We start from the raw sequence: 13704 nt of genomic DNA on the forward strand, positions 1-13704 counted from the left end.
TGTCGATAATTCCCAGCTGCGCTTTGACGTATCGACCACAAACAGAATTAGCATCGGCCAAAGTAGTAAAGTTTAACCACTTGATATGTAATTCGACGCGCAATAAATGTGAAAATGCTCAAAAAGTTGCTTGCCCTCGGCGTAAGAAAGGAATGTGTAATAGGTGCATACAAGTACATAGGCAGTTTATGAGCGTTTTACTTTACTCTCACTGTTTAAATGAGGTGAGGGATAGGGGAGGGGTACCGTGTTTTGTTAGCGATGTCGCTGGCTATTACTTGGGCCATTGAAATTAAAAGAGAGCACTTAAGTGCCAAGTGCCGGCACAGCTGCGTTGCTCTCGCTTTCGGCTGTCGGCTGTCAGCATGTCGTTACTGAAAAATTAATATTCATTTTAATTTCGAGCACAAGCCAACAGACACACCGTTTGGGCCACCTGCGCAGTCCTAAGTGAATGGGAGCACTCACCCACATTCGAAGAAAGCATCGATGGAGGCCGTAGAGTTTGGAAGCGCGTTTGCAGGCAGGAGAGCTTGCATTTTTACATTTTTAAATTTGTAAATGAAGTGCTTCGGACATTTTATTTTTAGAGTCCCCACTTGGTACCCTCTACTCTTCGCTGAAAAATTTTCAATATCCGTAGAGTAATAACAAGCCTTGCCATCGGGACGAAGAGATACTTCGACTATTACTCTGCTCTTGAGAGATGATACTTTAAAAATATTTTTGAATAATTTTACTGTTATCTGTGTGCTATTTTTCAAAAGAAATTATTGTTCAACAGCACTAACTGTAAATTTCTTCTTATCTTTTCAGTTACGCTAAATAGGAGGGAGAATATTGGACCAAGTGTGTGTGTAAGTGAATGTGGCATAAGCTGTGGTGAACTGGTGCAAATATGCAGTGCCAAGGACATAAATCAAATTTAGCCGTTTCCAGTTGCTCGCGCAGTAACGGTATTTAAAACAGTGCGAATCAGTTAAGGGCATACGAGAGTTACGATAACCACATTTACCACAACTTCAAGCAAACCCTCATACCGGGATTGGCAGCATGTCCAGCCATTCTGGCACGATTGGCCGCAAGCGCGGTGGCAGTGCCAGCGAGTACTATTTTGGCGGTGGTGGTGGCGGTAGCGGCGGCGGCGACCAGATGCGCCGACAGCGGTCGGCCGAGTGGCACAGCCACCACGGCTACAGCAGCAGCGAGGACGAGTACCAGAACACGACGCAGTCGACAGCCTTCGATACTCAACTCTTGGCACAGCTGCTGTTGCAGAGTCAGCAATTGGCAAGTGAGTAGATTGGCGACTGCCAAAGCATGGGCGTACAGATATATTTGTAGTGTGGTGTGGGGGGCTGGTTAATGCTGGGTTGGGGTGGCATCCGAAATGCCCAAATATCTTATTCAATTAGTAATGGACAGTCTTAAGCTGAATTTAAGCGGATTAATGAAATGGATGTCCATTCGTTGGACGCTGCTACGTAGCCAAATGGATTGGATGAGTAGATAAATTTAGGACGAAAGATATTACAATTTACGGCATAATGTACTGTGGTTCGAATGTGCTTTATTAGACTGATTTAGGTGTTTTCGAAGAGAAATCCATGCACATAACGGTATAATTTAAGGAAAAAAATATTGTTAGGATAATTTGGTTGGCATTTTCAAGTTCATTTCATTTTCTTCCCCAGTTTTTCTTGAAAATGTGATCTGCTCGGTGATTCGTTGTATCTCTTGAGTACTAAAGTCTGTCTCTATCAATTTCTTACAGATTTGGATCGCTATAATTCAGACTGTGAAAATCCAACAAATTCCCCGTCACTACTTACTGAATATTCGAACAGCATGCGCGACTCCGGCGCCATTTCAGCTTTTCACCTTCAAACGCAACAGCAAAACACGGGGCTGTGCTCACCTATGAAACAACAGACTGATCTTGCTGCCATCGTGTCAGCATCACAAAACATTGCCGCCAACAAATATCAAGCAAATCAATCGTCACTGAGCGTGGCTCTTCTTCCAAACAGCGTCAGCTCAACGCGAAGTACAAATCCATTTCTAAACGCCAAATACGATACACAATCAAACTCGGATTCATTGAGCGAACGACTGTCGTTCTCAGGCAGCATAGCGATGTTGGATCGTTTGCAAGCGACTGCGGATACCGCCGCTGCACTATCCGCAAGCGGCAACAGCACCATTGGTTTAAGTGCACTAAATTCCTCCTTTTTATTGCCGACCAGCTCAACGGCCAACAGTTTGAACCCTAGCATTCGCGAAAGTAATAGCAGCGGAGCGGCGCGAGCTCATCGCACGAAAAGCGGGCGCGCACAAAGTCGCGCCATCGCTGGTAGTGCTTCCACAGGTGGAATGACATCATCTAGTAGTGGGGCCTCATCTTCAGCAGAGGCTGCAGGTGCTACAGCTGCGGCTGTTGCTAGTCGCAGTGAGCGTGAGAAATTTAAATTGCACCAAATGCAAAAAGAACTGCTGGAGTACACACAATCCACAGCCGAAAGCTCCATTGGTATGGATTTGGATGAGTTTGTTACTTCCGGCGGAGAGTCCGAGCCGCCGCCAGAGCCTGCACCTCCGGAAATACCGCCACGCACACAGTCGCTTCTAATGTCGTTACGAAAGCATTCGGACTATAAGCTCAAGTACGAAGAAAAAGGCGGCCAAAAGCATGAGGAGTTTATACCGACGAGTCAATTGCATCAACAACAGCAACCTCCTTCGCAGAAGGGTAAGTTTCGAAAAGCTTTCGATTTAACAACGGGCAGAGGTTAGCTCAAAGAATTTCAATAGGGGGTGGTAAAGTAGGTAAAAGCTCTGGCTACCCATAAAAGGCATAGTATTTGCTCTGCTTGAGATGCTTTTTATAGCAAAGGAGATCCCTTCTCAGGTAAATAGGAAGAAGCTTTTGTATAATATATTAAGCTTTTTATAGCAGAAGTACAGAATTCACTTGGCCAGCTTTCTTTGTTGGAAAAGGGCAATAATGAAATAAGAAGTTGGAAGTAGGCAAAGCTTAGAAAAATTAAATAGGAATTATTAGGCTTGTGTTCACCAGAAACAACGGACACCCTACGATAGTTTAAAGATGCAGATTTAACAAAATGGCCGACTTTGATAAAATTTCGAGTTTAGCTTCTCACATTCAAAAAGTATTTAAAATATTCAAATACAATTTTTTTAGAATATTTTTAGAAAATACCAATCGAAAATATGCAACACATTTTTAAAACAGCCCGCATATCTATTGACAAACAGATGCGGGGTTGATTAAAAACTTGTGCCTAATTGTATTTTTTTTTTCTTTCAGATTTTATAATTGCCGATAACTTACGCTCTAGCGAAAGTCAGTCGAAGTCGAGCGACACACAGAGCCAATCAGGGTGAGTTACATAAAATTACCTTATCATCATTCGACGAATGCTGCAAATAGTCTCATATTTGACTTTTTGTATTTGAGGAGATGGTTGGAAAGGAGGAGAGCACAATTATACCTTTCAGTCAAGTGCGTGTACCTGAAATAATAACGCGGCGCTTCGCTGGCGAGTGCATGCTGCTTTTCTGCACGGAGTATGTGCTTGGCTTGGCTTAGTTCTTTCTATTGTCGTATTGTGGGTCGCAAAATTGCTTTCTATTGTGAGCGGGAGGAACTTGCACGGTCTTCTCGATTGCAATTTTGCTAAATAATTCGATTTGGGAAATATTACAAAATCTCGATTCAATTTAGAAAAATCGCATTCGACACGCATTACGCACATTCTGCACATCGACCAAGCGGAAAGCAACAGGGCATCACGAAAGCACATACACGAACGCAGGCTTGCCAAGTGGACGGCTGGACGCGGGGACAGTAGAGGCGAGTGCGTCAGTTAATTCTGGCGAAAATATCTTCCTCACAAAAGTATCCTATTATACTCGTGTTAGCGCAGTTTCTTCGGTGTATTTTATTACTTTTGCAGTTTATTGCGAACCTTGCATTGTGAACTATTATGAGTTTGTGGCGGCAGCCATTCAAGAGCTCTTTCGCAACAGAGCGAAGGCTACTGGCAAGCTACTTATGGGATGAGACGTTGTCAACATTCAAAGGCTTGGGCCCCACTTATCTTCTATGTTTCGGTTCTTTAACAGCCCATATCCATACTTGACCGTTGCGATGGGAAAGATACTCGGCACTAACCTTCGGTGTGTCACATGCGAAGTCATTTAGTTCCGAGTGTAAGAGTTGGGAGTTCTTAAGGAAGTTGCACATTGTCAACTGTTGCTGCTAATACGCCTTCAGTCGCATTAGCGGACAATGCATCGAAAGGTTGCAGTTTCAGTTCATAACTTAGTTTGTTTTTTTCAATTCAAAGTAAAGTTAATAAAAAAAAAAACGCAATATTAACCTTCAATCTTATTCCATAGAAATTGATTGCTTTATCTCTATGTAAGTCAACGTTATGGTATCTGTAATAGGAGCGACTTTTTGGAGTATATAACTTTTGTTTCCTCTCACTGTTCCCTTCGGAATATTTATGTTAAATGGGCGACGAATTACATGCGGTATGTCTACCTACCTTATAAAAGTGCTTTCATGGTTTTAAATAATTTTAATCTGACTACTGTCAGCTGCTTCTTACCTATGTGCCATAAATCTCCAGTTTTTGTATGGGCACTCATTCTTATGACTTTCCAGCCTTTCACTATTTATACTGGTTTGGCATCGTGCGGTATTTAAAAGGCAAATTGGCTAAACAAACAGTTGCTGCTGCCGGATAGGTGGCAACGCGTGTTGGAGAAAGGGTCTGTAACCAAAGTAAACTTCTGGTTTAGGACTAGAACCATTTCGTATTGAGTTGTGTACTTCTACATCCCAAGGCTGATAAAGCACGTTCATATTCCTGCTCGTTGTCACTTGAATCTTGAAGTTGAGCCGCCCATATGTAATTTCTGGGAATACGTTTCTCAGTCTAAACCGAGGATTAAGCAGCGAATAATGAACGTGTTTTTGCGGCTCTAGTGCCTGCCAACATAAAGCTTGGAGGCGCCATAGATCAGCAGACATTGCAACATGGCTGCACTCAGATGGAAGCCATGGGTGCAGTGGGTCGGGCGCAGTCAAAAAGACGAAAGACGCAATTCATTACAATAATCCCACGGTTGAGCAATAAAATTCGAATGTTTCCACTTCTGCTGTCAACGCAGTGCAACCGGCGTCAGACAAACGGCGCAAAACGAAGAAAGGCACAAATGCATTAACGGTATCATCGGCCGCCCCGCCAGCCAATCGCTCGTGTTTCCATATGTGGCATGTGGCACGTTGCCCACACGCACATCAGCGGCAAGAACACGAAGGACAGCCATATCTGTTTGGTTTTTGCTTGCCGCTGCACACCACAAGGCCTTGCCAGAGGCCGCAAGTGATACTTTCCATTGATTTGAAATGTGCTTAAGTATTTTTTGAGTGCTGTCTCATGCTGAAGTTCGCATAGCTTTACAATGAAATGAATTTCTATAAATTCCAGCCAGAGGGAAATTCATATGGATCGAATATTTGCTCAAAGTTTTAAGCATAAATTGTTTTACCGTTAACCATTCTAATTCTAATCAGTTTTTATTCAAATGTCGGCTTCAAATGCATTCGCACGCACAAACGCCTCACGAAGAAATTACATGTGGCTTTGTGTGTGTGTGCAACAGCCTCTTTTATCGCCATTTCCAGTTCACATATGCCGTCCCAGCACACATTGCAATCTATCCATCCACCGCAGCTAGCCAATGATTCTTCAATTCTTCTCAATTCATCTTCGATACTTTAGCAATTGCAAATTTAGTGTCTCTCCGCTCGACTCGTTTCGCTTTGAGTGATCGCCTTCCAGCTACCACAACTCCGACGGCTGTAGTACGGACCATTTTGGATTGCTGGCCCTTATACGAACATAATCGGTTTTGTTTACTTAATTCCTACAATATTGTTTTTTGTGCATTCGTATTTGTTGTTTTTGTGCTCGGCAGTTTTACATGGCATTCGTTTTTGTTGGGTAACGTAAGGGTAAAGGTATCGCTACGGTTTAACTACTCTTATGCCGGTGTTGTTGTTGTTGGTTGGATTTTGCACAAATATGCTGTATCATAATTGGTAAATTCATATTCGAATAGGTTTAAGTCGTATAAGTGGCACTAAAGCCCAGAACCCATCGTACTCGCCCTACGCTCCTACAAGTTGGGCGAAGTCCTCAGCCAGGAGTTCGACATTCGCTTTCGCATTGAGTTGGCATAAATTATCGGTAAACCGATAATAATATGTATTTGCTAATGTCCTAGCAATGAATGCCTTCTCGGCCATCTGTTGCTGCCGCTGTGTTGGTCAATGGTATTGCAGAGCGTGGGGAGGAGGGAGTGAGTGCCGGCTTCCTTCTAATCCTGTCTGTATGCAAAATAGCGAGCATTAATACCAGAAATCCAACCACAACTCAGATGGAAGATTAGCCAAAAGTGGAGCAATTAGTGTCTGCTCGGTTTGTCTTTGGTGCAACCAGCGCCGTATGTGTTTGTGTATATATAAATCGCCAATATTTAAACGTCCATATGCATATGGGATATTAGGCTCTGAATGGATTTCCCGGGTTGTTAGTGCGTTCAATTAGGAATGCGCTTCCATATCTACTCATGAGCTCCGATATTTTACTAAAAGGCCAATTAAAGCGCGTTTGATAGTTCTGTATGGTAGAACAATATTTGCACGATGAAGACAACGCAGCAAGAATGCGCCAGTAATAATGGAACTCACATATATATTTCTTAAATAAATTAAAAATCTTGGTCATACTTGCCCCGTTGAGTTGAGGTAATACCGAATAGAGACATCGTTGGCATGCTGTTGCTTTGGTAGTTTGCTTCGCCACGCCAAGCTGAGACGCTTCAGCCCATAACTGACTCATAGCGCTGTGCGCATGCGCAAGAGCCTTGTGTGTTCCAGCTCCTCTAAGTTGTTATGTGTGTCTTGTTAATTCGACCCATTTATCTTCTGCTGTCAACAAACACACTGCCACCAACACCAGCTCAATGTGAGCCCATAAAAACCGTAAGTAAATAAATAAAACAGCGAACCCAGCTCATTGAACAGCGTTGTTACTGCTTATCTTTCACAAGGTAATTGGATATCTACAACTTTCGAGTTGTTAATTACACTTCATAACACTGTACATACACATACATCGACATTGAGCAAGAGTAAGCGCATGACCTGCGAAGAGCTCGAGGCTTGTCTTGGGGATTCCAGTATTGGTTGTTCGGCAGTCTCCAGCTGTGGTCAATGCGGCCGAGTCGAGGCAACCACATCTGCTGTGAATTTGATGCAACGGTTTATTCTGGCAACGGTTATGATGCATTGCTTCCAATTATTCAATATTCTCACTGATGCCATTGCATCTCCATCTGACTACGTCGCTTGCTGCCCTCCCTTTCTTGCTTACACTTCGGAGGGGTGTGAATTACGAACCGGTTCCTTCTGTTGTCGCAGTTCATTATGGATGACCAAGCATGGTATCTATTCGCCGCTACTTCAATTAACATCGACAATTAATTTTTTATCTGTTCGTTGACACTCTTTCGTTGTTGCTATGCTCAATGTTTGTAGTTGCGCCTTGCTGAGTGGAATGTCAAAAATGATTGAGCTGCCGTCCTATCACGAAATAATCGCTGTAACTCTCAACTTAGGCGGTCACAGCTATCCCTTCTTAAATCGATGCTGATCCTATTATATGCCTGAGAGAGCGGCTTATTGCATTCACATTTTTTAATGTACTTCTGAGGGCTTATTAAGTCTCTTTACACTTTTTAAACGACAACAGGGGAACGACAAAATGTTTGATGTTTCAAATTTACGAAGATCGGAACTCATCTGCATCGTTGCTATGTTAACACTCGCAGGAATACATGCGGGAATAAGCGTGTGTAAATGCTGCTTTCTAAGGGAAGCAAGGAACATGCGTCAGAGCCAGCGTTCTCGCTTCGAACATTGAAGACGTAAAAGCGCCCAACAGGTGAAAGAGTTTTCTCTCAAGCGAATGTATGTATATGTATATATACATATGTATATGTGTATATATGTGTTGAAACGCGTCATAAATGAGTGCCATAAAGTAGCGGAGTTCCACATTGTGAAACGAAGCGCTGAAGGACCACAGTAAGGAACTGAACCTCGAAATGCTAGTGTTCACTAACTCCTCTGCTCAATAACACAAGCCCATAAAATGGTATAAAACTCTTTTTATATGCAGCTTATAGGAAGGACTCTCTTCTCTGAAAGGAGAGCATGTACTCGTGTTGCGCGTAGAACTGCAGAAACATGCGGAATTAAGTAAGTTGCTTACAGGGTGTAATAACTGGCCTAAATTGTGTTCTGAGCATAACTGTTATACATAAGAGGTAAAAGTAACCATGCTAGGAGAGTAGAGCTAGAGAATGTTATTAAACCTTTCAAAAGCAATCTCGCTTAGTTATTCTGAATTTAACAGTTAACGAGAGAAATCGAGAGTAGCGAGTAATAATAAAATAACATCCATTACCTAAGTCCCGTTCTCAGTAGAATCGAAACTTTATATAATAAACAATTAATAATTATACAACAGCAAATATATTTTGACAGTGTGCATTTTGTTGCAATTAATATTAAAATAGAGAAGGCGTGGAATTGCAACAGTTATGCACCAATAATTGACTTTCTCAATCGTCAACAGCTGCGCATTTTTTCTGCCTCGTAATGCTCTTCGGGCTTTAATCGTTTGGAAGAAAGTGGATAGTCCGTGGTGGCTGCGGGTGCACTCGCGCGCCAGTACATGCGTACAAGTAAACACAAACAAATCGTTACAATCCTATCCAGCGAGCAAGTCAAGCGTTTGCCATAACCCGCTGAAATTTGTATCTGCCAGCTGCGCGACGAGGCATAATCGTTAAAGTTTTTGTATGTAAACATAAGTTAGTCAATAAACACGACCATGCACTCTCAGAGAGCGCGCATGGCACAGCGCTGACGCTCACTGAATCATAACATAAAATTCCAGCACGAGCAGAATAAAAAGCAACAAAAGTGTAGAACAATAATGCAAATGCTGTAATGCAATCGGAAACGCCGTACGCGAAAAGCGGAAGTTCGTTGATGAAAACAACGGCAGTGCGGGCGAACAGATGAAAGATACATGCAACAAAGTGTGTTGTATCTGTCGCGGAGTGCAGAGAGCGCTGGAGCGGCGAGAGCAGCCAATTGGATTGCAAACAGCACTACAACTCCGACGCCGAAGTCAAAGCAACTTATATCAGACGCCGCTGCAGCCAACTACTGTTACTACCGTACTCCGTATCTGAGAACTTACAACCTACTGGTTATATTTATGTGCTCTGCCCGTATGCGGACCTCTAACAGATGTTTTGCGCTCGCTCTATGCTGCCGCTGCCACCGTCTCTGCCACGGCCGTCGCCGCTGGCGCATTTGAGCAACTCAACAACTCGGTTCAGTTTTGTGTTATTCGTCGGTTCGTTTGGACGCGTTTCGTAAGTGGTGGTCGCGCCGCTGCTGGTCGCGCGTTTTCTCTGATGCAAGCACAGGTTTAGTAAAGATTCAGAAAAACTGCAGTAAATCTCAGACCTGCTATACGGCGGGATCGTGTGTGAACAGGTGTAGGTGCCTCCGAGTAGTGGCGGTGAAACCAAACAACATGTGCAACAAATTCATTTAGCGCCGACTCAAAAACAAAGCAAAATGTTCGATTAACGAGAAAGATGCTACGAGTGTAAACGACAAAGAGGCAAGCTAATTGTGCATGCCACACAAACCAAATCGGTGCACTTTGCCACCGATGGCAGTAATAAACGCACAGCCAGTACGAAATATTCCAATCTCTGTTCGCCAAATCCTCGAAGTGAGAAAGAAGTTGTGTTGTGTGAAAATAAAGTGCGAAAACGTCAGAAAAATGCAAATATCTCGCTGATTACGTAGGCGACATACGAAAATTCTTGTGGCAGTTGCGTGTGTATCTATCAGTTTGTGCCACAGAACACGAAAAATTATCGAAAAGCAAAACATGCCAAACGAATCAAAATCGAAGTGAATTGAAAATATCCCGAGATATTGCTTTAGTGAAATCGGATATACATATGTATAATTGTGTTTCGAGCAGTCGAGCGAACGAGTACTGGTATACATTTGCATATATCGCCGTACATATACATATATAAAACAAATTTAAAAAACGAAGTCAAAGGAATAAGCAACATCAAGAAAAGTGGATCCATCTTGAAGCGTGATAAAGAAATGTAGGTCAATTTTAATTTGTATACTTTAACTTTGTTGTTGAAGAAGTGTCACAGTTGCAACACAAAAAACTCTACAAAAGTAACACAACAAGCCAACAACTAAAACAAACACATTATACTCGCAACTCTAATTATATCCTTGTATTATCCTCGAATTCTGTACGCTGAATGCTCGACAAACGCCGCCAGCGCTGCTCAGAACAGCACCACATATAATTCTCGACGAACCAAAGTTATCATTATCGAAAACACGCAGCAATAGGATATGCCCGCGCGCGATGTGGTTGTCATGGCGTTCGATGGGGGGTGCGGACGCAAAAGTTCAACATGAGTTCATTTAGCAAGACAGCTGAACATACATATATGTATATCGCCTCCCTCCTAATGAAAATTAATTTAACAAAATTTTTGTTCGAAATTGCTTGGAGCGCATTCCCGCATTCAAGCAATGGGAAAGATCTGTTGCGAAAGCGAGTCTGCATGGAGTGGACGCATACTCTCTTATTTGCCGCTTGAAATATGAAGTATTATTTTTATTTTAAATAGTTATTCTCTTTTTGTGGCTGATTGAAAGTAAATACAATGCTGACTGGAAGCAATCCTTTAATGAGATAACGTTCAGTTGCAAACAAAATTTTGTAAACAGATATCTCAGATTTTGTCACAGACAATTTTGGAGACGGAGATCTTCCCCATTGCAACAACAATGTTGCAGTTTTGCAAACAAATGGGTCTCTCTTGACAACCGTCTACCCCTTTTTTTATTTTCAAAGTCTATTTATATTTATTTTGGTAATTTTCCGCACTCATTAATTGGCATTATCTCGGTAAAGCTAAGTCAGGAAAAAATTTAATGTAAATTAAATTAAAATTGTCACCCAAAGGAGTTTTTATTAAAATAATATATATTTGTGTATTAAATGTACTTATATTATTGAAAGTCATAACATAATGACAGTTTGAGTTGTAGCTTCGAATAGCGGAAGTTTCGATTTTAATGTTCCGTCGGAATTCGACAGAAATGAAAATGTTTGAGAGTCCAGATTTTTTCAATTCCTTGATGCTTTTCACCTTCGTATTCCTTTTTGTATAAAAAGGATGTTGCTTGGTTTGCTTTTCTTGCAAAAATCTCATAACTCGAACGTACATTTCGTTTCCCACAATTTCTTACAATAATAATGAATTGCCCTGAACTTATTGTAATAAAGTGCACCCACCGGAACTCTCCCTCCTAAATTTTATTTACATAAGTAATACTTTTAGACAGCCCGAGTATTCTTGAGCTTAGATTGAGATATTGATGAAGTTTTTATCTTTGTTGGTATTTCGTAGTTGTTTTATTGCCATAAAAATTACAGGAATGTTGAACTGTAAATTTTTTTTCACTAAATTATTAATTTTTTAAGTTTTTAGGGTACGGTTGTTGGTATTATTTAATCGAGTTATCTGAAATTACATATAAAGATTTAGCCGTCGGCAGCCGATGAAAATCCAACTTGGTGCATCGTACATAGATAGGAAATTATGGATTAATTGCATTGTTTTAATTAATAAAATAGTAAAAACCAGCAAATTATTTCGATAACCGGATAGAGATGGGACTTACCTTTACCTATACCTCGTTTTAAATTCACTAAACTAAAATTAGAAGATAGGGCAAGATAGAGAAAGTGGACGAAGAAAACTGCAATTGCTGACAGCAATCTTGTACTATTTTGCAAGCATTTGTTTATTTATAATTTGTTTGAATTTTGACACACCCAGTACTTCTTTATTTTGCTTTTTATTTTTCGCTCAATCGTTAGCTGACATTTTTTTGCAATAAAAACAGATACTCTAAGTACTYCTCGACTGATGAGAGCATCCCTTGTGTATTCAAGACTTTCAAAGTGATCGCAGCTGTTACCTGAGTTTCTTTGATCGAGTGGTAGGTAGCTATATACGTACAAATCTTACCTGATGCTGTAAGAAGAAGACGAGGCAACAAAATACAAAAACGTTTCAAGCAAACTTATACACAAGGTTCGCAAAGGCGAAAAACAGCATTAAAATGTGAAATGAAACACTTGTGTTGATTACCTTTGTGACAGGAAAACAGTTCTATGCTAAACTAAAAACAAAAACTTGCAACCATGTGGAAAGGAATCGTAGAGCAAAACATGTAGACATGACAGGATAAAATCTAAACCATTAATAATAAACGAAACAAACAACAACTTAAGCGCAAATTAGTAACAATGACGGAAGGACGTCACAGGCGGACTTAGACTCTTGCAGTCGAACACACACACGCACAAGAAAAATGAAGTGCCAGGCAATGCTAAATGGAAGGGCCGACGGAGCGCTCCGACCGACGACGCGTCATCTGAGGCGGTCGGTGAGTTAGCTTGTCTTGATGACCGTGTGAATTTCGCAACAGATGAGAGGATGCTACCTGAGCAGCTGGGTGAATGAAGTAATGGCAAGTGTGCAGCGAAACGAGCGACATGTGAGAAGCGGCTCTGCTATGAGAGGAGAGAGTTGAGGCAAACACAGGTCACATGAGCACTATTTGCAGGGAAAGAAGACGTTGGCGAAAAGACGCTGTCTATCTCGACAGCAACTAAAAATACTCGAGGTGATTTATGATGGCGCAGAATATGATGAAAATGTTGCACAACACACACAAGTATGCACTCAGGAATGTGGATGGACATACGGTGAATGAGATGGTCGAGTCGGGGTTATGAAGTAGATATAATTGCAGCAGCGGGGCAAGTGTGAAGGAGAAAGGGTGAGGTKATTGCATTTGGGTCTGGCTGACTTGAAGTTGATGTGGCAAAAGCTTCGGTGGGMCGTGTGATGTGTCATTGTTGAATGGACATAAGTGTGTTTCTAATCGTAATACCTACAGAAGCAGTGCAGCGCGAATATTCCGAACATTTTTGTGAAAAGACGTGTTCAAATCATATCCTCTTCTCCTTTCAAGTAGGAATGTTATGTTGCTGATTTTTCCCGTTGCAGTATTTGTATGTTGCACCCAAACGATATCGTGTCAGACTTAGAAACAGAGAAAAAGAAGAGAATAAAATGCAGCTTCATTCTGTTCAAGTCACCCGCAACGTTCGTCGACATCAACGTCATCATCTTCTTTACTGCCACTTGTATTTAATTTGCCACTTCGGTCTGCGTAACATTTCCAAATTGTGGCTGCCACAAGAAGCGCTTTAACGCTGTGAAGGTGCAACAATAATTCCGACAGAATTTTTTCAACTTACTTTGCGAAACTTAACGACTCTCAGTTTGCCCCAGTTCCACGCTTACCACCACTTTCAGAAAATGTTGCTGTTGTTGCCACGCAGCTTCTTCGTTGTTCCACTGCCAATTGTTTATGTCACCACATGGCCACTTGAC

At 41.7% G+C, this 13704-nt stretch overlaps 1 protein-coding gene across 3 annotated transcripts in view; it reads left to right on the plus strand.

The window, feature by feature from the left end:
* Window positions 1-1053: 1053 nt before the first annotated feature.
* LOC108978828 (teneurin-a) overlaps window positions 1054-13704 on the plus strand; it is a 167491-nt gene continuing 154840 nt past the window's right edge. For 2 of the 3 annotated variants that reach the window (XM_018949295.1, XM_018949296.1), the window contains exon 1: window positions 9548-10311. Coding sequence is in view for 1 of the 3 variants with exons in the window: in XM_018949293.1 (XP_018804838.1) it covers window positions 1054-1294; window positions 1775-2749; window positions 3329-3401 (1289 nt within the window). In the remaining 2 variants the exon portion in view is untranslated. Of the gene's footprint in view, window positions 1295-1774; window positions 2750-3328; window positions 3402-9547; window positions 10312-13704 lie in introns of those variants that run through there. The other variant, XM_018949293.1, reaches the window with a different exon arrangement.

The sequence above is a fragment of the Bactrocera latifrons genome, unplaced genomic scaffold (assembly GCF_001853355.1).
Source record: "Bactrocera latifrons isolate USDA-ARS-PBARC rearing strain unplaced genomic scaffold, ASM185335v1 scaffold_128, whole genome shotgun sequence".
In the NCBI taxonomy this organism is placed as follows: Eukaryota; Metazoa; Arthropoda; class Insecta; order Diptera; family Tephritidae; genus Bactrocera; species Bactrocera latifrons.